The sequence below is a fragment of the Glandiceps talaboti genome, chromosome 8, assembly GCF_964340395.1.
Source record: "Glandiceps talaboti chromosome 8, keGlaTala1.1, whole genome shotgun sequence".
Classification (NCBI taxonomy): Eukaryota; Metazoa; Hemichordata; class Enteropneusta; family Spengelidae; genus Glandiceps; species Glandiceps talaboti.
In genome coordinates, this window is record NC_135556.1 from 25154952 (window position 1) to 25181404 (window position 26453).

General features: G+C 36.7%; 3 protein-coding genes across 4 annotated transcripts; all 3 read left to right on the forward strand.

Moving 5' to 3' along the window:
- The first annotated feature begins 2172 nt into the window (after positions 1-2172).
- LOC144439424 (uncharacterized) lies at positions 2173-8895 on the forward strand. Its single transcript, XM_078128712.1, has 8 exons — positions 2173-2307; positions 3263-3441; positions 4540-4823; positions 5060-5290; positions 6214-6325; positions 6892-7378; positions 7866-7944; positions 8159-8895. The coding sequence occupies exons 2-8, from the start codon at positions 3344-3346 to the stop codon at positions 8512-8514; spliced, it is 1647 nt and encodes a 548-aa protein (XP_077984838.1). The 5' UTR covers positions 2173-2307; positions 3263-3343; the 3' UTR covers positions 8515-8895.
- A 2603-nt stretch (positions 8896-11498) lies between these two features.
- On the forward strand, positions 11499-19281 carry LOC144438903 (uncharacterized). The gene is made up of 10 exons (XM_078128129.1): positions 11499-11815; positions 12182-12289; positions 12655-12801; positions 14156-14337; positions 14872-15185; positions 15479-15724; positions 16392-16509; positions 16946-17129; positions 17847-17958; positions 18444-19281. Exons 2-10 carry the CDS (start codon positions 12188-12190, stop codon positions 18767-18769), a joined length of 1731 nt encoding a protein of 576 aa, XP_077984255.1. The 5' UTR covers positions 11499-11815; positions 12182-12187; the 3' UTR covers positions 18770-19281.
- A 1765-nt stretch (positions 19282-21046) lies between these two features.
- Positions 21047-26453, forward strand: LOC144438965 (uncharacterized). Of its 2 annotated transcripts, none has more exons than XM_078128195.1 (8): positions 21047-21196; positions 22230-22376; positions 22646-22762; positions 22977-23149; positions 23530-23681; positions 24055-24273; positions 24675-24771; positions 25308-26453. In XM_078128195.1, the coding sequence occupies exons 2-8, from the start codon at positions 22293-22295 to the stop codon at positions 25741-25743; spliced, it is 1278 nt and encodes a 425-aa protein (XP_077984321.1). In that variant the 5' UTR covers positions 21047-21196; positions 22230-22292; the 3' UTR covers positions 25744-26453. The 2 variants fall into 2 exon arrangements, with proteins under 2 accessions (XP_077984321.1, XP_077984322.1); XM_078128196.1 differs by having other exon boundaries at positions 25311-26453.

Below are 26453 nucleotides of genomic sequence, written 5' to 3' on the forward strand. Positions count from 1 at the left end.
AATGGTGTAGCTGTAGCTGTGAGCTTTTTATCCCGGTCAGGATAAATATAATCTTATCGCTGATTCCAAATGGAATAAATGTATCCTGAATTGAATAATTAATAAATATTTTATATTATTATTATTATTATTATTGTTTATACGTCCGTGATAATATATACAAGAGTTCTATTTGGTTTTGTTGAGCGTCCTGGGGATCATGCACAGCTGCCGTTGTGATCGCTATATCACTATTTCATGATCACTGGTTTACATGTGCCTTACATGTATCTCAGACTACCACAAAGTGGTCTGTGCATGTATGGTGGAGTACATGTGCTACTCGTATACATTGCATGTGGCCTTAAGAAACTGTTCACGAGCTCGAGGGCACTGCCATTGTGATGTAAAACATTTTCCGGGCGGGTAATCCCCGATATTCTTGATCGTGGCTGCGATCCAAAACTGCGTCACAAGATGACATGATTTTATAATTTTACTTTCAAACCGTATGTGAATGACAAAATTATGGAAATATTTAGCCAGGCCACCTTTAGAGGTGACAGGCGAGTATCTGTTGTTGTCAGTATATAATATTGAGCATATCCCAGGAGCATATCAGCCGGGACGGAACGGGACGCAAGTCGAACGAAGTTAGTGAATGACGTCATGTTAACTAACTGCACATGCGCCTACAATCCCTTTAAAAGTGTGTAAATATTTTGGTTCGCTGCCAGAACGTGTTATACCGGCAACTACATCTGATCTCGTCTATTGAGTGGGATATATTGCAGCAACGCGTCTATAAGTTAAGCATCTTTTTATTCAAAAAACTTTTTATGCGATGCACGTTTGCTATTTTCTGTTTCCAACATTGGGATGCGAGTACAACTTTGAAGGTTAATATCATTTTACTGTAGTCCAAATCGCAATCGGTAAGTGAAGTAACAAGTTTTATTGCAGGTCGTTTGTGATGTCCTACTTTTTACAGAATGTACTCATCACACATACAATCACCATGCATGTTTGCAATCTATTGCATTTACTAAATAAGTGAACACCATAGTTAAAATGCCTGTGCAATTGACCTGTTTTCTCTAATAATTGGCTGATCATTTCATTGGAATATATGTGTGCATAGAAAAATAAAAATAAAACTTGTCTTATATGTTGATATCGGAAACCTATGACATTCCAGACTTTTATTCCGCTGAACACTATATTTCTGTGTTTCCTAGATCATTTGCACAGTGCAACTCTTCCTTCAAGTTGACCTTGAAATACTCTCATAAGTAACCAGGCCAAGTTCAAGTTGGAGGCCAGGTAACCGTCAAAGTTAAAGTTCAACACCAAGTTGACAATTCAAGTTGACCTTGAAATACTTTCATATGTAACCAGGCCAAGTTCAAGTTGGAGGCCAGGTAACCGTCAACTTAAAGTTCAACACCAAGTTACTAATTCATAAGAAAAAAATGAATCCTTTGGTTTGGACATGTCAATATATCCTCATTCTGTTCTTGGTCTCGGCAATTCTACGAAACGAGGTAGGCGATAGTCAATTCAGTTTGTAACATTATGCATATCGTTTGCAACTTTTGTGTATGTGTTTGTTTGTTTTTATTTATTTAGAGTGATTTGTTTAATCTGTTTTATTTTATCAGATGGTAAGATCATTCGACTTACGTTCTCTCCTATCACCACAAGACAATGTAAATTGCCCCGATATCGGAAGATTTAGGTTTTACTTCGACGATGAAAGAAACGAGTGTAGGAAATGTCCTATGTGCAATTCAGGATTTCAACCAAACCAGGTATGTATGGTTTTATTACTCTCCGAGTAATCGTTACTTTTCAAAAGTTAAGTGGAATTTTGTTCACTCGTATTTCTCAACTGTCCGACAAGTATAAGGGAGTGTATTACATGAGCGATATGCTAAGAGAGGGTGGCGCCAAATGTACCGGGGAGTTATCTTTTCTTATAATCGTTATCTTTTCAACTATCACTGGTCTGCTCTACGTCAAATCCTCGAATGGTGTATGGCGCCCTCTTGTGATGACCGGGTATGACCTGCCCTGACAAGGATTTATTCACTCGTAATACTTTTCATCGTAATGATAATGCTGTCATTCATGATAAATGTTGATGTTGGATGCAGTGCACGTGATAACTACGTCACTCATTCATTCATTACATCATTCATAGACATGAATACCATACCATGTAGTGGTATCTCAAGATAAATGGCTGCAGTCATGTGACACTTCTCTCAAAGCCATTTTATATTGTCCAATGATGATGATAGGACAACCTGTATATATGATTGACAGGTGAGTTTGGACTGCGTGTACAAGCAAACACTGAAAGAAATTAATTATGTGATGTGTAATGCGTGCATATTCATGATGGTGTGGTTACAATAACAAACAATTGAACATAAACATGCATGCATAACACATACATACATACATACATACATACATGCATACATACATACATACATACATACATACATACATACATACATACATACATACATGCATACATACATACATGCATGCATACATGCATACATGCATACATGCATACATACATACATACATACATACATACATACATACACACATACATGCATAACACATACATACATGCATACATACATACATGCATACATACATACATACATACATACATACATACATACATACATACATACATGCATACATCAATGTACATACATACATACATACATACATACATACATACATACATACATACATACATACATACATACATACATACATACATACACACATAAACCAAAAATAATAATAGAGATTAATTTTATAAACCAAGCCATCATTCTTTGTATGTGCTAACCCCAGTGCTAACGCTCCAGCATCTTCCACAGTTATTGCATATAATCCGATATATAACTGTTTTGTATAGCAGTTAGCATCTGTGATATTTGACAAACCACACACACATCAACCCGGCTTTCAAACTTACTTATTTTCAAGTCCCAGTTGTTATCTCTTTGAATTTGTTTAATTTTGTATACTCTCTTCTAATAATTCTATTGTATGAAATTTATATTTTTATGAAGTATCTCACACACTACTCTCTGTTACTAAGCATTAGTGTTGTCTAATAAAGTTGATTGATTGATTGATTGATTGATTGATTGATTGATTGATTGATTGATTGATTGATTGATTGATTGAGAATAAAGAACGCATCTGATCAACAACAGCATTAATTTAGTTTTCATCTGTTGTACACCAGGAATGTGGGAATGGTATCGGCAATGGTACAAAATGTGAACCTTGTGCACCTGGATATTACTCGGATAAATCGGAATACCAGATGTGTAAACGATGTCGGGTAGCATGCATCAACGTTGCAAGTTTAGCTGAAGTATGTACATCAACTCATGATAGGAAGTGTGGACCATGTATAGATGGGTTAGTGTCAGTTAATAAATATTTGATATGGATTGGAATTACATGTAGGAGACATGGGTGTTGTCCTCTTGTTCATTTCCAATTAATACTTCATTCACATGTACTACAGGCGTGATGCCGGGTTTCCAAAATGAATTCTCTGAGTCCCCTAACCATACAGACATGTGACTAGGATAAAACCAGCCATGCCCTCGTTCTCCAGCAAGTGATGGTCTATCAATTTGATTATGACATTAAAGAATGCCTGAGAATGCTCAAGAATTTTGTCTATTCAAATTGAAAGAACAATATCTTGAAGGTAAATTCATTATGTCTTCATATACAACAGTTGATTGTTGTACCCTGACATGACCCAAAGTAGGTGAGATGGAATCACCATCATAATTGCTGATATCAGTCACCACCACCACCTCTACTACCATCACCACTATCATCATCACCATCATTGTCATCACAACCACCACCATCACCACCACCACCACTGTCATCCCCATCATTGTCATCACAACCACCACTACCATCACCACTATCATCATCACCATCATTGTCATCACAACCACCACCACCACCACCACCACCACCACCACTGTCATCACCATCACCATCATTGTCATCACAACCACCACCACCACCACCACCACCACTGTCATCCCCATCATTGTCATCACAACCACCACCACCACCACCACCACTGGCATCACCATCATTGTCATCACAACCACTACCACTCACCACCACCACTGGCATAATAATCACCATTGTCACCACCGCCACCACTACCATCACCATCACCACCACTGTCATCACCAACATTGTCATCACAACCACCACCACTGTCATCACCATCATTGTCATCACCACCACTACCACTCACCACCACCACCACTGGCATAATAATCATCATTGTCACCACTACCACCACTACCATCACCATCACCACCACCATGACTATCATCATCATCATTATCATCACCACCACCACCACCACCATCACTCTTACCATCACGCATCACCACCACCACCACCACCACCACCACCACCACCATCATCATCACCATCATCAATATTGAATGTTGTTTTCATACTGCTATTGTTCAGATACTTCAAAGATTTTAATGGTAATTGTGAGCCATGCAAGTATTACCCACCAAATGTAGACCCGGCTTGTGCAGTGCATCTCACCACTGAGAAGACAACTACAAAATCACCAACAATGAAGATCATCTCATCCTCAACATCAAAAGGTTTAGAGGGAAAGCAGACAGAGGATGTCATTACCCATAATGCTATTGGTATTTCAACAAGTAGAGGACACACTAGAAAGATATCATTGCCAATGAAAGCTGGAAATCAAACCCGAATTGTCATTGAGAGTAACGAAGGTACAACATGTTTGATTATTTTCTTACAATTAAAGCTATGGTCGTAATCCATGCATTCAATTACTTCTATCCTAAATTAGCCTATGTTATGGTCATATCTCAGGCAGCCATTTAAACAATAGTTAGTCACTTTAAATTAAACTCCAAAAAGGTAAACTCTCAATGATTATTGATAGTGAGTTTGCTGCATATTTTTTTGTGAAATTACTTATATAATAAATATTTATTCATTACAGATAACTTTCAGGAGAAAGAAAGTAAAGAGGCAAAAGAAACCATCCTGTCTACGGGTCTTGGACTTGCAATCGGTGGTGGTGGTTTATATACAGTATTTGTAGCTATCTTCTTCATAGTGAGAAAGTTTAGGAGTAATGCAAGTTACAAATGTAAAACGATTTCAGCTACCTTAGGAAGTACAGTTCCGTCAGTCAGTTCACTTTCAGAATCAAATGATGGCCACATTGAGGGTAAGGATACTTGTAGGATATTTTGTTTTATTTTTTGGTATAAATTTTTGTGCTGGGAATTGCTCCCAGCGATTTTCTGTTATGCAGACAAATACACACAATCAAACAAACACAAATACTACAGAAATCTATTTGGGTTTGGGACTACGTGACAGGGCTATATTGCACGCTCTATATCATGTTGCTGTGGAACTGTCAAGGCTTTCCCAGTCAGTTCACAGGCTATCCCAGAGTCACCCAGGCCTGGCAAACATAGTGACCTGCTCGCTCCGTGTGAATAATCGTCCCCGACTTTTCAAGTCATTACTCCAGGAGTCCCCCAAAATCTGCACTCATCTTGTGAATGAAACATGACTGAGTGATACAGCCTACCCATCGAGTCTGTAGAACACTCGCCCTGGGTTTGGGTCAGTCACAGAAAAATCCCCTGTTTCCAGTGGGATTCAAACCCATGACCTCTCGACTGCTAATCCTGTGTGCTAACCACTATGCTACAGGGAGCCGGTGACATTTAAGTTTTAACACACCTACTTTAATAAACATTACACATAGTTCATTAGTTTAGTTAGTCTGAGCTATACTGTTAGAGAAATTTATTATCAGCTACACCTTCAGTAGTATCAACTAGTTTTAAGAAAACAATTTCATGGAGTCATGATGGTCAAATGGTTATAATAGCCAGCTCTGCAGGTTGCAAGTTTGAGCCTCATCGCTGGCATTTGTTTCTGAATGGCTACAGTTCTTGGCCAAGATTTGTACCACAATTGTGCCCCTAGTCAAAAGATGTAATGGTTAAAATGTTGTCATCACAATTTGAGATTTTTGTACTATAAAAGAAAGGTTAAATAAGTGGAAGTAGCTGAAATATTATAAAATCATATTTATAACAAAATGTAAATTTTGAAATTTCTATATTTTCACAGTGAACGTGAATGATAGGAAAGTAATCTATACTATACATGGTCCAGAAGAAAATAAGAAACAAGAAAATGAGAAGAAAAGTAGAAATGTATCAGAAGGAGAGTGTGATAACAGGTAAATATGGTAAATGTTCATGTAAGTTATTTACAATGATAAAATCATGTTTAGAATGTTGTGTCAAGATAAGTATGGCAATGTAGGACAAGTATTTAATAACTAATTTTTACATATGTACCTGAGATTGATTGCACCAGGTCAAGTGCATACTAGTGGTATTATTACATATGTACCAGAGATTACTTGCACTGGTGGGCGTGCACACTAGTGGTATTTTCACTGCATACCTGCATGCAAATGTGGATGCAATCACATGATTGCTCTGTATGATTTTTTATGATTTTTATGGAAATTTGCCATTTTAGATAACATATCTAATAATAACAGAATCCCATGGCTCGTGAGTTCCAGTGTGGGTACTCTGGGGTATTTACACTCATGCTTGTCGTGTTTTCTGCTGCACTTTCACAAGCATAGCCTGTGAAAGTACAGGTGCAGAGAACACTACAAGCACTTGTGAGTACCCACACTGGAACTCACATGGCATGGGATTCTGCTGTTATATTATTATTTAGAAGTTACAGTAGTATTGACATTAAAGATGTCCTTGTATTTATTGATAGGAAGATCAGTGGTGACCAAGACAAAGAAAGGGGTACAAGTATGAACATGCACAGCTACCAAGGTGCAGAAGTGGTTAATGAAGTCCAGGAAAACAAATCGGTCAAACAACTTAACAAGAAGAAACAGTCCACCATGTGTTCTTTAAGACCTGACAAACTTTTACGATCAAGATCTCATGATGAGAGCACTGAAAATGATCCCCTTCTGAAATCCATGTATGAGAAAAAAAGTGAACAACCATGTGAAAGAGATGGTTTGGCTGAAGTACATGATCATTCACAGAGTGGTACTAAAGGTGTGCAAGAGGACATCCCAGAGGAACATAAAAACTCGATGAACGGTTGCAAAGTGACAACTGAAAGTGATATGTTGGGTCCAAATAATGCATCATCCTATAGAGAAGCTTCTGTAAATTCAGCAGTGCCTGGAAAGTCATGCAAAGAGTCAAATTCAAACAATTTGCCAGGCACACACACTACACAGGAGGTAATGTCTGAATGTTTTATGTTTTGTGGAATTGATCTTGTCCTCCCAACAAGTTGATAACAACAATAATAGCTAGAGATTTATATTATAAATATATTTTGGTGGAAATAGAAAAAAATTGAAATGAATAATCATCTTGAACCAAATAAATGATCGTTGGTCACACTGAAAGTAGGGTTATGAAACTGTTTGAAATTTCTTTGAAAAATGACATTGGTGCATATATTTGTTACTTTTACGCTTCAGATGATATTCACTGTGATTGCTGATAAGTGAAATTTATAATCTTTCTCCATACATACTCAGTAAATATCACACAATGAATATATTGATTAGCAAGGTAGTCTACAAATGACACCATTTCAAAGTTTTTATTTTTTGTCTTGGCAGTAAACAAAGTATAAGGAAATATTTCACCTAATACCCTGTCAATAGAGCACATGATAATTATTAAAGGTTTTTAAATGTTGGACCTTATTTTTTATAGGAGCAAGAGAGAAGAGAAGGAAAGGTCAAGAAAGCAGATCAACAAATGGAGAGAAAGAGAGCAATGGAAAATGCAAGGGGTAAGAATCAGATGATGTAATTTCAAGGTCATCACATTTTCCTTCACAAAATTTGAAATGAATAAATTCAAAACTTTTGAAGATTTAATACAATCAGACCAAAACACCAGAAATCTCCTTAGGGATGATGCCAGTATAGTATCTGGGGTATTATTAGCCATACAACAACAAATGTTAGATTCTCATTTTTTTAATTCTTTTTTTTTTGTCACAGGTAAACCACTGGGAGATCTTTTAAATGACAGAGACATGAAGGATGACCTGATAGCAAGTCTTACACCTCCGTCACCATATGAGAATTTCCAAAAAACACCTATAGCATTCTTTCCTGACCTTGTTGCAGTACTAGGCATCCATAAATTTAACAAGTACAAGAATACATTTAGAGGACCTGAACACGTTTTGGAGTATATGAACACAAGTTTGCCAGGAAATCGAGACATTGCCATGCTTTTAGAGAAATTGGAAATGATCGACAGGTTTGACATTATAGATGATATTAGTATTTGGGTCTCTAACAAATACTGTAGTGAAACACAGTTTCCTCCTGCATTAACACTGAACCCATGAGGTATGGCCCTCACTGGACTTCTTGGGAGACAAGTGTTTATATGCTTAAAGAACTATCCAGTATAAATAAAGATTATTACAGTCATCATAAAGAAAACTTCAACTGAAAAGTATTGAGGTACTACTCAGCTGTTGTTTGAAATATGACAACAAATACTAGTACATCACAAGTACATCACTTTGACCTTTGACCTCATCAGCACTAACTGTACTTTGGGTTATGAGAGACAGACAGATAGAGTGTTGGCTAACTAACTGGTTTTCATCTAGGCTGATTGCCAATGAAGTGCCTTAGATTTTAATTCAAAGATATTCTTTGTTTGAGCCTCTGTGCTATATTGGATAGCATACAAAAATTCAGACAAGATATAGTCAGGAAGACAACCCTTTGTGTGTGTGGGGGGGGGGAGGAAGGGGAGAGTGAGAGGCATACATAAATTCGGATGAGATATAGATATATATCTAATATAAAATATTAGATATGTAGATATTCATTCATACATACATATATAACTTATATGTGACATGATTAGAAATGATGTAAATATATGTATTTAAGTCCGTTTCGTCTTTGTATAGATATTAGTTGTCAGTGATATCAGCAAATGCTATTATCAAGGGAACAATATACAACACTTTGTCATGATAATATATTATTAGTATATATATATAAGGAGTTTTCTTTGGTAACAATACCTTCACCCATTTTGTGCAATATAAAGTACAAAATATTGAGGCTGTTGGCTTACCTTCAATTTGTTAGCTAAAGCTAGCATTTACTGGTAATGGTTTAATGATATATTGATATAATGACAACTTGGTCCTAACTATTTAAAAAGAAGTAAAAATGTATGAAAAGTACATTGACAAACATCTGATAAATACCAAGACAGTGAGACATGCTGTAGGTAAAGATCAGGGAATTAAAGTGAGACATGCTGTAGGTAAAGATCAGGGAATTAAAGTGAGACATGCTGTAGGTAAAGATCAGGGAATTAAATCCCAGGTTCTGGCAATCATCACAATCTAGTAATGAACCAAAACATGTTCCAGTACTATTTTATGAAATTACTTAGATATAATATATTAAAGTATGTGTTTTAGCAGCATATATAAATTATGACATATACATTTGAACTGCCAACTGAATGTCATTGGATTGTTGTTAACAGCTGTTAAATGTTAGAAGAAATCATGAATTTATGACTACAATGCATAACTGATTTGTTTATGCTTGTCAATTAACTTGTGTATATGTGTATATGTCTGCATAACAGAAAATCACTGGGAGCAATACCCAGCACCAAAAACAAACAAAAACATAGAATTAATTTAAAGTTGGTAATTGTTTTTTTTTTTAAATATATAAAAAAAACCAAAAAAAACCCAATTTATTTTTCACAATAATGCTTCTTTTGGAAAGCAGCCATAGATAATCACATGACTGTGGTTTTATTTAAAAACTGTTCTGTGAGGCCTAATAAAATATTGTGTGGTTCCGATTACGCTCAAATTTAGAATAGGTGGGGTAGGTAGATTTTTTATTTTATGTTATTATATTTTTTTATTCATGTGTGTGAGTGTCTAGTTCAGGTAGTTATATTTTCTATTGTTTTCCATATGGTCTCTGTGTTATTGGTTTCTTCTAATCAGATGTACAGCCATTACAGATTAGAAGAACAGTTTTATATTGTGTTTTTAATTTGATGTCAGTTTCTGCATCCACTATTTCACAATTTTCAAGACTTTTTTTTTTCTCTAATATGTAAAAATAAGTTTAGGGTCAGCATTGAAAAACTAGGTGTGGTCAGGTAACTGGAACCAAACAATTTTTTTTTTGGCCTAAGTAAAACTTTAGTCTTATTATGATGCTGACCTATGACCTTTGTACTTTTTAAAAGAAACCATTTCAAACAATAAAATCAGAATTCAATGTACAATCAGTGATTGTGTTATTGTGTCCATGTGAATAAGAGTTAACTATAGCTACCCAGTGTTCATGAAGATGTGGACACTATATGATGGTAATTGTGTGTGTGTTGAAAGAAATGTTCTTTAAAATCATTGCAAATCATTTAACAGACAAAGAAATGTTAGCCATATTATGATGCTGCAGTAATTAATATCATATAGTAATTATATATATTCGATCAGTGTAGATCTACACTCTCAGTGATCAGGTTTACAGGAGAAATGAAGATGCCTTGGTGTTTCACTCATAAGACACCTGACAGTATTTTTTTAACACACATAGACAACATCAAATGCAAAAGAAACAGTGACAGAGGTGTCACACTGAGTGGGGATGTAGAAGTAGTTGTTATAATGGAATGTATACGCAGCACTTGTCTATCTAAAATTGTGATATAGTCATTTCTAAGGCCCATGTTACAGGAGAAATAAAGTGACCTTGGTGTTTCACTCATTGTGAGAGGATGTTTTCTACACACACACACAGATGACTTCAAATGCAAAAGAAACAATTGTGTAGATGCTGCTCACACTTGTGTCCCTTGTCCCTTGATGAAACACCAAGGTAGTAATATGGTATAATAAACAGTTGTGTTTTGTCAATCCATATATTAGGATCACTGACAGTACTAACAATGTATTTACAATAGGTACTTGCATTCATAGTCCATCACCTGGACAAGTACAAAAAAACTACCATATTAGCTTAGTATCACTTGGTAAAGAACCGTGCACAGTATATTAATGTCAATGATGTCACTGTATATGTTTCATTTGTGGTCACACCCTGTATTCATCTCAGTGCAACATACATGTAAAGAAACTGTGCCAAGTCAATGACGTATTTCATGCGTGCCAAGTCGATGACGTCTGCATGCAAGGTGGGGTATTCCCCGACATTGTCGACATCAAAGCAATCCAGTATGACGAATGCAGGTGTGCTTGAAATATCATTATTTTACAACATTTATACATAAAAATCAACACACGGGTATATAATGGGGGCGTGGGGAGAATTACACTGTAATATATAGACCTCTCGACTGTCAGGAGAAAATAATCTTACACAGGTCAGCTCAAAGTAAAATAGTCATTGTTTTTTTACCCGGTGTACCTTTCAAAAAAAAGGGAATCTCCCTGCCTTTATAACCCAACAGAATTACGAGCTCATTGCGCAGTCGAATAAAATCTCCGCTCAAAGGTGTACATATATGTATTGTCGGAACTGAGAAGAAGTATATTTGACACAATATACAAGGTCAAGTGAGGCGTCAAAGAACAAACACACATTACATTCAACTTGTATGAAGATTGCGTAACACAGTAGCTGGTAGGTACTTCTACTTGACTTCTTTCGTACCGTAACGATATGCACATAGTGGAATAACTGAGCTCTTAGGTATGACAGCTACTTCATATTTTTAAAAATCAATTCCCTTTACACTTGAGATCTGTCATAAAGCTGTCGATGTGTGACTGGCTTGTACTTTGATCTCTTACCAAATATATGATACAAGAATGTCATAACTGGAAATATATGTTCTAAGACTTGTAAATGAATAACTTGATACAGAATATCGTATACTCTCCTATGTGTACATACATAAAATGAAACTGTATAAAGTCAGAGTTTAGGTGTAGAAAAATTCCAGGGTCTGCGGATTTTTAAAATCAGCTAATGTTTTCTTTCGAATAGGTAACAATGGTCGAACAGTCCCAGTTTCACTGGTTAATTATCAGTGTGGTGACAATACTAGTTTATGGGTTGGCTCTGGCGTCTGCTTTTCCAAGTCAGAATAATAAGGTAATACATTAATGTTTTTTTCAGCGATCTACATATCTCTTATATTTATTTATAATAGATGTACTTCTTGTTGTTGTTGTTGTTGTTGTTGTTGTTGTTGTCGTCGTCGTCGTCGCTGTTGTTGTTGTCGTCGTCGTCGTCGTCGCTGTTGTTGTTGTTGTTGTTGTTGTTGTTGTTGTTGTTGTTGTTTCATAGCGGTGACATATATTTTACACTGATGTCAACTTGTCTGATTTTCACCATAGATATTCTCAAGTTCGTTAACAAATATATCATTTATTTGTAATTGTGTAATTATCTGTACTGTATTTTAAATGGTCAGTTTATCCCAGATTGCAGGAACATCAAATTTTAACTTATCTCAGGTTGCAGGAACGTTGAATTCAAACTCGGTACCGTTAACCTTAAATATAACCTGTCAGGACGATGAGAGGTTCAAAAAATATTATGACGAGGAGGACGGCAAATGCAGGCTGTGTGCACAGTGTAACAAAGGCTATCAACCTAAGGAGGTGAGTGACCCTAGTACATTATTGTATCTGTAAACAACCATCTTGTGTTATACGTACTGTACACCTTTGGTTGAGGTGGAGAGTCAGATCACTGCTGAAATGGTCCATGGTCAGAGTTAATAGATACAACTTTACCGATCGGAACCACCTGTTGATCGAAGTGAAGACAAAAAATCGCTGAGACTAGTACTAACAACAGTTTATGGCTTCAGCACACGGTTAAATGGCGCTATATCTGTTATACCCTGTCAAAGAGGGAAACCAAACGATGAACTGACGCTTTTTGTGTGTTGCTTGCTATGGAGACTAACCTCCCATGATTCGTTTTTTTGGCTGTCTGCCAGACAAACATTCCTTGTACAATTCAAGTGAATGATGTGCGACCCCAGAGTCTCCTGCGTGACCGTATTGACTACAGGGGTCCGTCGGGGTCACATCAATCACACATACTAGTATTCAAAACCAAACACTTATATGCTGTTATTGAAAAATACTAGAATCATTTGCTCTTGCGACCCCGGTATGGGGTGAAATCAAGCGTTCTTCATTAACATTACGAATCTTGTTGTTTTTCTTTTTGCTTCTTTGCTTGTATTGCTGGATTCAATAGAAAGGCAAAATGCTAAGTTCTTAACAGCTGGTATATAGAGGTATAAGGTAAGTTCAAAGAGGAGAGATCTATGTCTAGTTATGCCATATTGATTTGACTTCTCTTGTTGTGTGTGATGTTGTGAAGTATCGTGCTACATGCATTTGTTGGTAAATCCAACATTGTACCTTTAGAGAGTTGTCATTATTTACGGCCTGAAGCGACGATCCTGGAAAGCTCAGGATTTACTGTACTTTAAAAGTTGTGCTATCTGGAGATTTTTCAGCCCTTTCAATAAGGAACTTGCAAACCCGCCATGTCGAATGTTGCATCATGGGAAATGTGATAAGTACTAATCAAATATTATTGTAAGCAATAATGTTATATTGTTTTTAACCACAAATGCACTGACCATTGTTGGAGGTTTATTTTATTGGTAGCGCCTGATTAGGTATTACAATAACCACAGATAATCCCATAGTCCTTTGCGTCTGAGCATGCTCAGTCTGGATTGCAAGTTCCCTATTCACACAACTGACTGCATGATAGTAGTTAACTCGTTACCCTCTTTCCCCAATAATCACATTAATTCCTGATTAACCGAAATGCATGATCTTAATGTGTGTTTTTGTGGTGGTATGTTGTTTCGCCGAGTGATGTGGGGGATTGTTCAGTCCAAGTTCTACCAGTGAGCAAGATAAAAAGAAGCACCGTGATATTCCATGATACTTTTCTTTATACAATATGAACTCTGATTGATCTTAGGTATGTGGTGGTGGACAAGGCTCCAATAAAGGCTGTGAGGAATGTCCCGAAGGCAGCTATTCAGAATCGTCTGACTCTTACGATAAATGTAGACTATGTATTGTTGTGTGTGACAATGTTGTCAACTTGACTCAGGAGTGTACTCGCGTTCATGACAAAACGTGTGGCCAATGTAAACCAGGGTGAGTTGTCTTTATATTTCATACTACATACGCATCTTCTGAGTAGATGTTATTCTTGATATTGCTGGTTCTTGACTATTGAAACATGTCAAAACAATAACTTGTATCAACAAACGCCTGACATTGGACATACGTTGTACTCAATACGCACACGTACATTTAGCTCTGGATTTATACGATTATACGATTTATTTCGACACGTCTTCTCCCACTCCGAGAAGACGTGTTGAAACCCCGTAGTGTATAAATCCAGAGCTAACGTACATTTAGCATTGTTGTCATCAGTGATCTATATTGCGGATCGGAGTAGGGATGGTCCTAAAATATACAGGGTTGGCATTTGCTAAGCCTCTGGAGATTTCCTGTTATCTCAATGACAAATTTAAATATTGGTTATTTCCATCGTCGTAAAACCACTAGCCTCTTTTACAGCGGCGCTTTAACAGACGCCCTCTCGCGACAATAGAGTGTTCATGGTGTAATCATTATGTCCTTAAACACCCAATCTTATATCAAAACATCATTGATTGACAGCTTCTTCAAACATGTTCATGGTGACTGTGTACCATGTTCGAATTATCGCCCTGAAGTCGACCCTGCCTGTGAGGTAACAACTAAACAACCAAGTGCGTCCACTCCCCTGTTGACTCCATCACCATCACCAACATCGTTACCCCATCAACTAGACTCGACGCTTGATGTCAATCAAAACAGTACATCTGACGTACTAGTTGCCATGGCAACATTACCACCTACCTTAACCGATGTGAAAGATGTGAAAATATTGAGCACAACTGTAAAACAACAGAAGCCAGTTGATATCGTAAAATTAGACGACGAAGAACTAGGTAAGTGTTTTAAATGCGAAACCGTCACATATAGTTATATTATGTTTCAACAAGTCACATGATAGGAAACACTCATGCAGCAATATAATAACAGCAATCGCGCGTGCGTGCGCGCGTGCGTGCGTGCGTGTGGTACAAAGACTGTTACAATAAAGGATTGAAAATTAGGGAAATCGGTTTTTTATCACTGTGACACTAGTAAAATTATATTTGTTAGGAGGATTCAGAATGTTTTCATAGTGTTGTACAGCTTTTGTGATCAGGGTTTTTGTAATTATTTCTGATCCTTACAGTATTTAGAGCCACCAGTGAGGCCGACGTTGACGATAATGAATGGTACACACACCTCATTCCAGCAGTTTCCATATTGTTTATATTCATGTTACCTGCAACCATATTGCTATACGCTGGCTCCAAAGTCCGTAAATACTGTTCCCGCTCCTCTAGATCTGCTAGACAAAGTCAGCGCAGTAGACACAGCAGTGGAAACAGGGCATCTTCAAGTAAAACCGCCTTCACAAATGAAGAGTGCATCAAAAGTAGGTAGTCTGGTATGTAAGGGGTCAGCCCAGAACGCAGATACCTATATTCTGTTTTGTTGTCTGAGTGAACAAATTTACTCACCAAGATTCTTGGTAATGATGTTGCATAGACAAAGAGAGCACAATCTGTTAGTCTAATCGAATAATGATGAATGCTTCATTTGAGTTGAATTCAATCTCCAAACTCCACACTTTCATAGTTTGTATGCAGACACAGGTGCATCTGTCCGGAAACATTTTGTCAAAATGACAGCCTGTCAGTATTGCAACTCAGGTCATTTTTTTGTGTTTGAGTATACTTAGACGTGCATGTTCGTGCGTTGAAACTACGAACTGCTTACGTTTGTAGTGATAAGGAAATACTAGCCAGTGATGACGTCATAATGTAAAACAACAGTCAACAAAGCTCACATTGTCAGGTTTACCAGTATGGCAGGTACCTTACCCTTTTTACTTAAATTTGTGGGGTTCTTTGCATTCCAATGCATTTATCATAATTCAAAGTTATTCCTTCAAGATATAAATGAATATGTCCATGATACTGAAACACATTTATTGACTACAGTAAGGAACTACACAGATAGCTGATCGATTGAGATACAACTCATTAGTTCTTGTTTATTGACTAATTATCGCCTTTGTGACTTACTCTATTCTGTTTTAGTGGACACAGAAACACAAACAGTGGATTTTAGAAGCAAATTGGACAATGGTGGCTACCAAAATGAATATTTAAACAAAATGATTAGTCCCGATGACCTTGGCCAAGACCAAAATCAAAGGTACATTGGTATCTCACATATGTATCTCTGGAATAGGATTCTATACTGATTGCGTACTGTTGTCAATTTGCACGTTTCTCTTTCCCAACTCACAAAACTTAAAACAAAACAAAACGTAAATGGTGAAAACATCACGACACATCTAGTCATAGGCATAATAGTTGCAAATAATTCATTCATAGTTGGAAGGAAAATGAAAGCAAGTTACGAATTAGACAAATATTGAAATGATTACCTTCATCCATGAATGAATGGATGGATGAATGAATGAATGAATGAATGAATGAATGAATGAATGAATGAATGAATGAATGAATGAATGAAACCAAAAGCTATAGAACTTATAGACATTGAACATTGAAAGTAACTATTCTTATTATATAAACCATTTGTAAACTACTGTCTAATAAGTATCAACAAACGCTTTTTGTTCCAGCAAGAAACAAGAAGATCGATCTGTAACTGTGGATATAGATAGTAACCATGACATTGATGAAAATACCCCGATGCTCGAACTCTGTCCTGGAAGAACTTCTCAAACATGTACAAGTGATACAAGTCAAATTGATACGAACCCTGCAATGACCACCGGATATGTTGACACGCATGACACTTCACTGGTGTGTTTCATGTTTTTTTCATTTCTAAACAATACAACTGAATTTTCCATTTGTAACATAGAACTCTATTTTTTCAAGTCTTCTATGCCACCCTCTAAATCAAAATACTACATATTCGTTCAGAAGTAGATAACATGTACAGGTACGAAACAGATATAAGGCAAAAAACTACTGTGTCTTGTCAGCGCGCGCATCACTTAAATACTGTGTTTTTTCATGTTTGTCCAGCCCATGCAGTCTGCAGACCCGAGGGGGAACACAAAAATAACCCTCCCTACTTCCGTGAAGACAACTGCAGAGCCAATCATGAGCAAGCCAATGACACCTGTCCTACATACATACTTGTTCTAAAGTACTAAATAAAAAAGAACAGTAACTGCCATAAATATACATGTAGTAGATTGATCATGAGTGACAGGTTGTTGAGAATAAAAAAAATAGTGTCATCGCACCGCTTTATACAAAATGTCCTGCCCAGAAACAATTTTTTGGGGGGCGAGGGGGGGGGGGCCTAACATGTCAGGGATATCACGTGTTCATTTATTTAGTTAATGTTATGACTGATAATTTCCTTCTGAAGTGCGATAATATTTTTTCTCCGCGTCTCTGAAATTGGCCTCGACACCATCATTAGGGTTAGAGTTAGGATTAGGATACAGCATGGTGTATCCCAAAAGTCAAAGTGTTCAAGACTAAAGCCTAGCTCTTTAATTTCAGTCATTGATGGATGTGGACTGCGATGTAGCTGATGGAAATGGAAAGATGGAAAAGGCAGCACAGGACGAGCAACGAAGGAAAGAAGAAGCAGAAATACTGCAATTGGCAACAGGTAATGTCTTAGGTATTGTGACGTCATATACAGAAGATACTACACTAGATGAATCTGAATATATGTTACGTTAACTTAATTCGATGGTATATGTTATGACAAGGAAGAGACTTGGTAATTATAGACTAATACCATTTCTCAACAATAGTTATAGACTAATACCATTTCTCAACAATAGTTTTCGGATCTTACACGGCGAATGTTCACTTCTCGTTCTAATTTTGGTATTGGAATATTGCACGAGTATAGTTGAACGATTCTGTCTAGTTTGCTTAGTCTACATGCTATCCGTGACTTCGAATCTCAAGATTTGAGAACAGATTTGAGAACAAATTTGAAATCATGGATAGTCTCTAGACTAGGCTTGCAAGTTTAAAGTGTAGATATAAGCTACGCAGACATAAGTTTCAAACTTCCTGTGTCGTGTCAATTTTGAAACAAAATCATACGATAAAGTATACTCATGACAGTTTTTATCCAAATAGGGAAACCTATCTCTGTTCTGCTGGACGACTTGGAAATGAGAGACGCCTTGAACGGAATGTTAGCTTTACCAGCAAACACAAGGCCGGGCGACACACTCATTAAGTACTACCCTGATTTTGCCGTAATAGTTGGTGTCCCTGCTACATCCAGAAATATGATGACATGCGCCCTCGACGTTCTCAACTACATGGAGATGACCATGGTGACATGCCCAAGAGACTTAGCAACGGTTCTTCGAATGATTATACAGATGAAAAGACACGATATTGCTGACAAACTTAAAAAGTGGATTTCACAGAAGTATAACATTAACGAGACAATATGAAGTAATGATAATAGTGTGAATGTCAAGAAATGATGAAACAGTGACATGTAGGACGTATTTCCACTTTTGTCTACACAATAATAATAATCAACAACAACAACAACAACAACAACAACAATAATAATAACAATACATTCTTTATTTATACTGGGGGCGTCATTTAAACACACACTGGAAATCCGGTGAGGACGTCATTCAAAGGTTCTGTGTTAACTAGTGCAGGAGAAAGCGGAGCACCAGGGGAAAACCTACTATGTCCAGTGGAGTAAAGTGGACAGTTCTCTTTTCACTTGTACAAAATGAATGTACCGGTAATCAAATCCAGAATAGTGCCCAAACCCCGGTCACTATCGTATGAGCCACGTGGATTAACTACTGGGCTACCGACAATCCAATGGAAAAAACATTAGCTCAAACTTTCGGCCAGAGATTAGAGTTGTTACAGTGTAAAACAGCAACAACAACCGCCATTAGAACAACATTAATCACCACCACCACCACCACCACCACCACCACCACCACCACCACCACCACCACCACCACCACAGTGTCAACAACAACAACAACAACAACAACAACAATAATAATAATAATAATAACAACACATTTATTTATACTCCAGTATTATTTAAACAGAAATTCAGTCTTAATTAAATTAAATCATTCATTCTCACACGTTGCTTCAAAAACATGGAAGTCTTCGCCAATTGACATCTTTCAAACCCCCAGAACAAAACTGAATACATTACTCTCTTGATCTATAACATTTTGCTATAGAAAAGAGAAACAACAATGTTTAAGATTATGAAGTCAGATATTCAAATTTGATGACAAATAACAGGATTGATTATTAAGGATATATTTATTTAAAACATATTAGAAAAAAGAAGAACTTTTGTCATCATTTAACGAGTTATGTCATTTTTATATTTCTCGCATTCTTTCTTCTTTTGTAAATAAATAAAGTTAGACATCTTTCGTGTATAATCATTATCTTGAGTGTGAAACCTCAAACACTTCACATAGTGTGAAACCTCAAACACTTCACATAGTGTGCAACCTCAAACACTTCACATAGTGTGCAACCTCAAATACTTCACATAGTGTGCAACCTCAAACACTTCACATAGTGTGCAACCTCAAACACTTCACCCAACCTCAAACACTTCACATAGGGTGAAACCTCAAACACTTCACATAGTGTGAAATCTCAAACACTTCACATAGTGTGCAACCTCAAACACTTCACATAGTGTGAAACCTCAAACACTTCACATAGTGTGAAACCTCAAACACTTCACATAGTGTGAAACCTCAAACACTTCACCCAACCTCAAACACTTCACATAGGGTGAAACCTCAAACACTTCACATAGGGTGAAACCTCAAATACTTCACATAGTGTGAAGCCTCAAACACTTCACAGTGTGAAACCTCAAACACTTCACATAGTGTGAAACCTCAAACACTTCACCCAACCTCAAACACTTCACATAGGGTGAAACCTCAAACACTTCACAGAGTGTGAAACCTCAAACACCACACAACCTCAAACACTTCACATAGTGTATGTAAAGCCTCAATCTGATTAAAATCCGATGTAGATGTTGGCTAATCGTTCATTGCTATTTTACCTTCGTATAATAATATCGAAGGTAAAATAGCAATGAACGATTAACCGACATCTACATCGGATTTTAATCAGATTGGTAAAGCCTCAAACATGTCACTTCACATATTGTGAAACCTCAAAATACTTCACATAACCTCAAACACTTCACACATCAAGTGTGACACTCCAAATTTCACAAATAAAAGATATGAAACATGAAACAGTTCACAGAGTGTGAAACTTCAAATACTTCACATTAGAGTGTGAAACTTACCATTTCACACATTGAGTGTGAAGCCTCAAACACTTCACAAACTGTGAAATTTAAAGCACTTTTCGTACGTTGTGAAACTTCAATGAAAACGACAAACTACACACAATTCAAATTATTGCAAATGGACTGATATATTTCTGATAAAGCTTTTGATATCACATTACAATTGCAATTTATACGAACTGTATGGGTACCTGTCAGTGAAGATTTTCTTTCCAATGCAAACCTCCATAACTGAAAGAAGGAGTTGAAGAGCTTCGCCTGAACGATGACGTTAGCATTTCAAGCAGTTATTTTTATTTACTTTCATCGTTGGTGGCGCTCGAGTATCGTATAGAAATGAAACTCAACTGTGTATGAGGGCGTTCCCCTATGCTGAGGTAAAGTCCCAATATAAGTTGCCATGACCTCAGTATTGTGCAACTGCCGGGGCATGGATAACAAACTATTCTTAAACTGTTAAAATGACACATTTAATTTGTTTAAAATTTCAGACTGCGTGCATATAGTGACAGAATAACAGAATTTTTGTGACTTTCAGGTGAGTACACTTAAAATTGTTCTCGCAGTCATCCATATACTAACAAGCAACTAATTTTGTTTGTGTGTATTGTGTATTGTGTATAGCCATTCTCCAATTCTGAGATGTTGCTACATTATGTTAACGTCACCTATGGCTGTAAAATTTTGTTTATCATGAGACACTACAGGGTCACACGTGTACATTTTAATATTTCCATGGATATTCGGATATGCCATGTTGATTTCGGTCGCGGGCCTCATTTTCATTCGCACATTCTATACGTGCCCCGGAAGAGCTTTTAATTGTTAAGGAATATGTTAGGTATTAACGAATGGTGTACAGTAGATTGGTTTTGTTTTAACACTTATACTATGGTGATTTCTATTTATTTGCCAAGAATGGTGATATGCAATTACTATATGCTAGTTCTACAAAACGAGAAGTTTGTTTTTAATACCTAATCTGGAAACCCGGAAGTTGTGTTAATATTCACCACAGACAAGTAAGAATTCACCTAGTACGTGTATATCGGTACAGATTTGAACAGGACCATGTCGTTACGACGACATAAAAATGGGCGGAATGTCAATTTGCATACTGTAATTCTGTCCTCAAATAATTTCGTTCGTCACCTTTACCAAAGACAGTGGAATCAACAGACTATGCCTTTATCGCCCTTTATAGCTCAACATACGTTCACCGAATGTATGATATCTTGTTTATCGTAGAACACGGTAAACAAACTACATGTACATTGTAATGTCTGCGTTTATAAAGAGCACGGTGAAGAGTAACGACTCAGTTTTCGAAGTGAACACGATCGTAAAATATGAAGAAGCCTTGCACTAGATTTCATTTTCTTGTCGTAAGGGTTGGGAATTAGTCAAAAGTACAAGTCTACAAAGCACAACTGTTTGATCAGGTAAATCCCTATATCCACATACAAAGGTTAATCAACAATGAAAGGTCATGAGTGTCACTTGCTAAGTGCCATGTGTGTCCCCAATATTACCATGTGAATCTGACGTATATTATTGCTGTTCTCATATAGGTCAGAACCAGCTGAAGACGTCTGCTACAAAACAAAACATTTGGGGTGATCAGTGTGTATCCGATGGCTATATTTCCGTGCCAAAGTGCACGTAGGTTAAATATACATGTAACAGTACTGTACATCCTCCTTAGTTCATGTCTACAGGTAAGACATTACTATAGTGTGGTTTGTTACACACAATTTTCATTGGGTTGGGATATTAAACAGAATGTATTGTAAACTCATGCATGGAACAAAAGGTCGACTCAGAAATCATTTCAAATACGGCCTTGTCAAGAGAATGTTTCTGGGAATAAAAGTTGTTAATGGTAGCTCTGAAGTAATGTTTGTAGGGTTGGTATAGGGGACGTATTGACTGTTTGCCACCAATGAATGTTGCTTTTATTAAACATGTGATAATTTATCAATTAAAGGGGGTGAAATGTACACCACATAGTGACTGTGTCAACTCCAAGGATATGTATTGGGACCAAGATGAGGACGAGTGCAAAACATGCAAGACATGCAAACCAGGATTTGGTTTGAATATGGTAAGTGTTATAATGTGCAGAAATTAATACAGTGCGTAATAATAACACACACACACACACACACACACACACACACACACACACACACACACACACATGCGCATAAGGTATGGAACCACACTCACCCTCTCCCCCGTGTATCATTTGGATGAGGTCACCAAGATATGAATTCAGATTTTACTGAACCCATTATTATAAATGTTATTATTTACAGCCATGTGGCAATGGACAAGGCAAACGTGCCAAATGTGTGGAATGTGCAGCTGGATTTTATTCAGACTCTGTTGGGTATGAGCAGTGTATTCCATGTACAACTTGTAAACATGCTAAAGTACACAGAGAATGTACAACAATAGTCAACAGAGTATGCGGTGAATGTGTTCATGGGTAAGTAAGCTACATAGAGAATGTACAACATAAGTTAGCAGAGTATGTGGTGAATGTCTTCATGGGTAAGTAAAATACATAGAGAATGTACAACAGAAGTTAGAGTATGTGGTGAATGTGTTCATGGGTAAATGAATTCACGTGCCAACATACCGTATGAGACCACAAGGAAAAGTCAGAAAAATCACTTCATCTTGACAGTCCTGAGTCTTGCAAACTGTCAACAAAATGATAACATTTTAAACCTTGGGCTGTGTGTATTAGAGATCTTCATTCGAGCAGTATCACTGCAGTGCAGCTAAATTTAGTCAAATAATAACCTTGCTCAAGTTACTATGGTCATTTTCAAAACCGTCTGCGACTTTTTGTTTGAATGTTAGATATAACGAAGACTCATCTGGTACTTGCAAGGAGTGTGATGAAAATGAAGAAAAATGTGCCCAGTATATGATGAACCATTCTTCGAACCTCACTAACTTACTACTAACAATTCAACCCTTGCGAAAAGTCCCAGTTCGTCAAAATGATGGAGGTAAGGGTAACAACTGTATTAGGTATTTCGTGAGTCAATTGGTTTATTTTGTAACGGTGTAATATTTTTGTCATCGCGATTGTAACACTAAATCTCCATAAATGTGTCGACTACATCCAATAAACATTGCGTCGTACAAAATTATATTTGCGGAATGTTGAATGCAAATGAAAAGCAAGCATGGTGTAACCTCACCCACCACCGATGCAATTCCGTTAACGGTATGGTTTCATCCAATTGTCAAAAAATGTCACACAAGCGAGAGTTTAAGACACCGTAGTACAGAATATTGGTACACCAGAATACCACATGTACAGTAAAGCCTTTTAGAATATTTATCGCTAAAAGTGTTTTCCTTCTTGATCCTTAAAAGACTCATCAAAAAACGACAACAACAATGAAACTACTAATAACCAAGCTGATAAGGTAATGGTGGCAGCAGTCATATTACCGATTATTGCCACGTGCTTATTGATCATGCTACTCATAGTTATGGCATATATAAATTTGAAAAAGAGATCACGAATGACATGCCATAGGAGAAGTGATAGGCCTGACGAAGATGTTTCACCAGAAGAAAAGGGATGCACAGGTAATTAAAACAAACAGAATGTCATATATATATCATATTTTAGTTTAAAATAAAATATCCGGCACACATGGATTAAATGATATTTTAATGTTTTATATCCAACAGCATGTAAAGCAACAGCAGCAGCAGCAGCAGCAGCAGCAACAACAACAACAACAACAACAACAACAACAACAACAACAACAGTAGTAGTAGTAGTAGTAGTAGTAGTAGTAGTAGTAATAGTAGCAGCAAATCGATAAATCCAAGTACATAATATTATGTACTGTAAATGTATATTCCATTTTGAACCTAAAGTGAGAATTGTGCTCATAAATAATTTTAAAAAGTATGATTATGCGGTGACTTTTTACTCTTTTTTACAATTTTGTCGATGCCTTGGTATATTTTCACACATATAGATAACGAAACAGGACAACAAGGACCTACAGAACAAATGTCGGCAGACAATACAGCATATGATGGGACCCCTGATACAAGAAGAAAAGCAGATAATGGGTAAATGTCGTTTTGGCCATTTCTCGTTTGTTATATTAAAACAGTTTCCGTCGTTTTATATGAATTTATTATTTACCTAGAATGAATTATGCCGAGTATATATCTACCATTTGTCAAATGAACTATTTACAAGTCTATTTAACAAAGATATTTATTTATGACGAATATTTTTTTACGATGTATTCATTATCAAAGGATACGCTAATCCAATTCATTATGTATGATTGAAATTTGAATTGCATTCATATACTAGTCATAATTTACCCAATTAATATAATACCATGTACGGTAGCTCAGAATTTCATATTCTGACTACAGTGTGTGTATAAAACTAGTCTAGTTCCTGACAGTGACCGTATTCCGTACTTCAGTGTACTTCAACACTATGGGATGGGATAGTGATGAAGTACATTGAAGTACGGAATACAGCCCTTGTCAGGAACTAGACTAGTATAAAACACAACAATCGAAGGACTTGCCATGTGTCGTTACGCAAGACGCTAAATTTACATGCGACAGTTTATGTTATTTTTCAGCAGGGCCACACCCGAATCCTCGAAAGAAGAAGTTGATGTTGAAGCTGGCGAGAAAGATCAGTTCCTAACTGACAGTGACGTCACATCTGATGAGCAAATCAAAGACATGTCTACCAATCGTTCAAGTGAAAGGGAAGACAATAACCCTAAAGGCATCAGTGAGAGGGAACACTTGCTTAGTGATAACGTACCAGAACAAACATCAGTCGACATAATTCATGAAATAGACTCTACGATTACAACGAATATAAAGAACGATTCAACTGACGGTATCACTGTATCTGATGACGATACAGTCGCAGAACGTAAAGATGAAGATACAGATGTTAAAGATAATACAACATCAAGTGATGATGTCACAACATCAAGTGGTGATGTCACAACATCAAGTGATGATGCTACTAGTGTGTCAGATGATCAGAAACAAGTACAATAATATAATGAATGGTTTATGAAATTCAAGTAAAGTCGCATAACAAGTTTGCATACAACCACGCTCTAACTCTTTGTAGCTAAATATCACCGAAAAAAAAGACATCCATGTCCGTTGGAAGCTTGGATGTGGTCAATGTCAGTATAACCTTAGCAGAATGAAAACTTTTATGTGATAATTCTTTCAATCTGAATTATTTCCCGACTGAAACAACTTAACAGTGAATAAAGACTCAGAAAACAGTCTCTCTCGATTTTGACGAAATGCAAATCACCATGCAAATGTAAAGAATGTATAGTTTCACAAAGCTTGCTAACAACGACAGTTCGATTGCTACCTTCGGAGCTTAATGTGGACATATAGGACGTAGTTGTGTGATATAACTTTGGATATCCACAGGGGAAAAAAAAGATGTTTTCTTGTGCTATGTTTATATTTTGTTTAGTTGTGCAGTGATGTTTGAATAATCATACTAAAGTTGTCTCATTGTGTTTTACATTGTGTTCCAATGTATTAAATACGTCCAATATACTCTGACTTGTTAAAGTGCTCAGAAGGTTAAAAGCCGAAATAGTCATAAGTACAACAATTTTTGATATACGAACTCTTCGTAATCATGGCATCCTGTGTAATAGCCGGTTGGTAGACTTGTACGTGTACGTGTACGTGTACGTGTTCGTGTACGTGTACGTGTAGCATTGCCAATTATATAT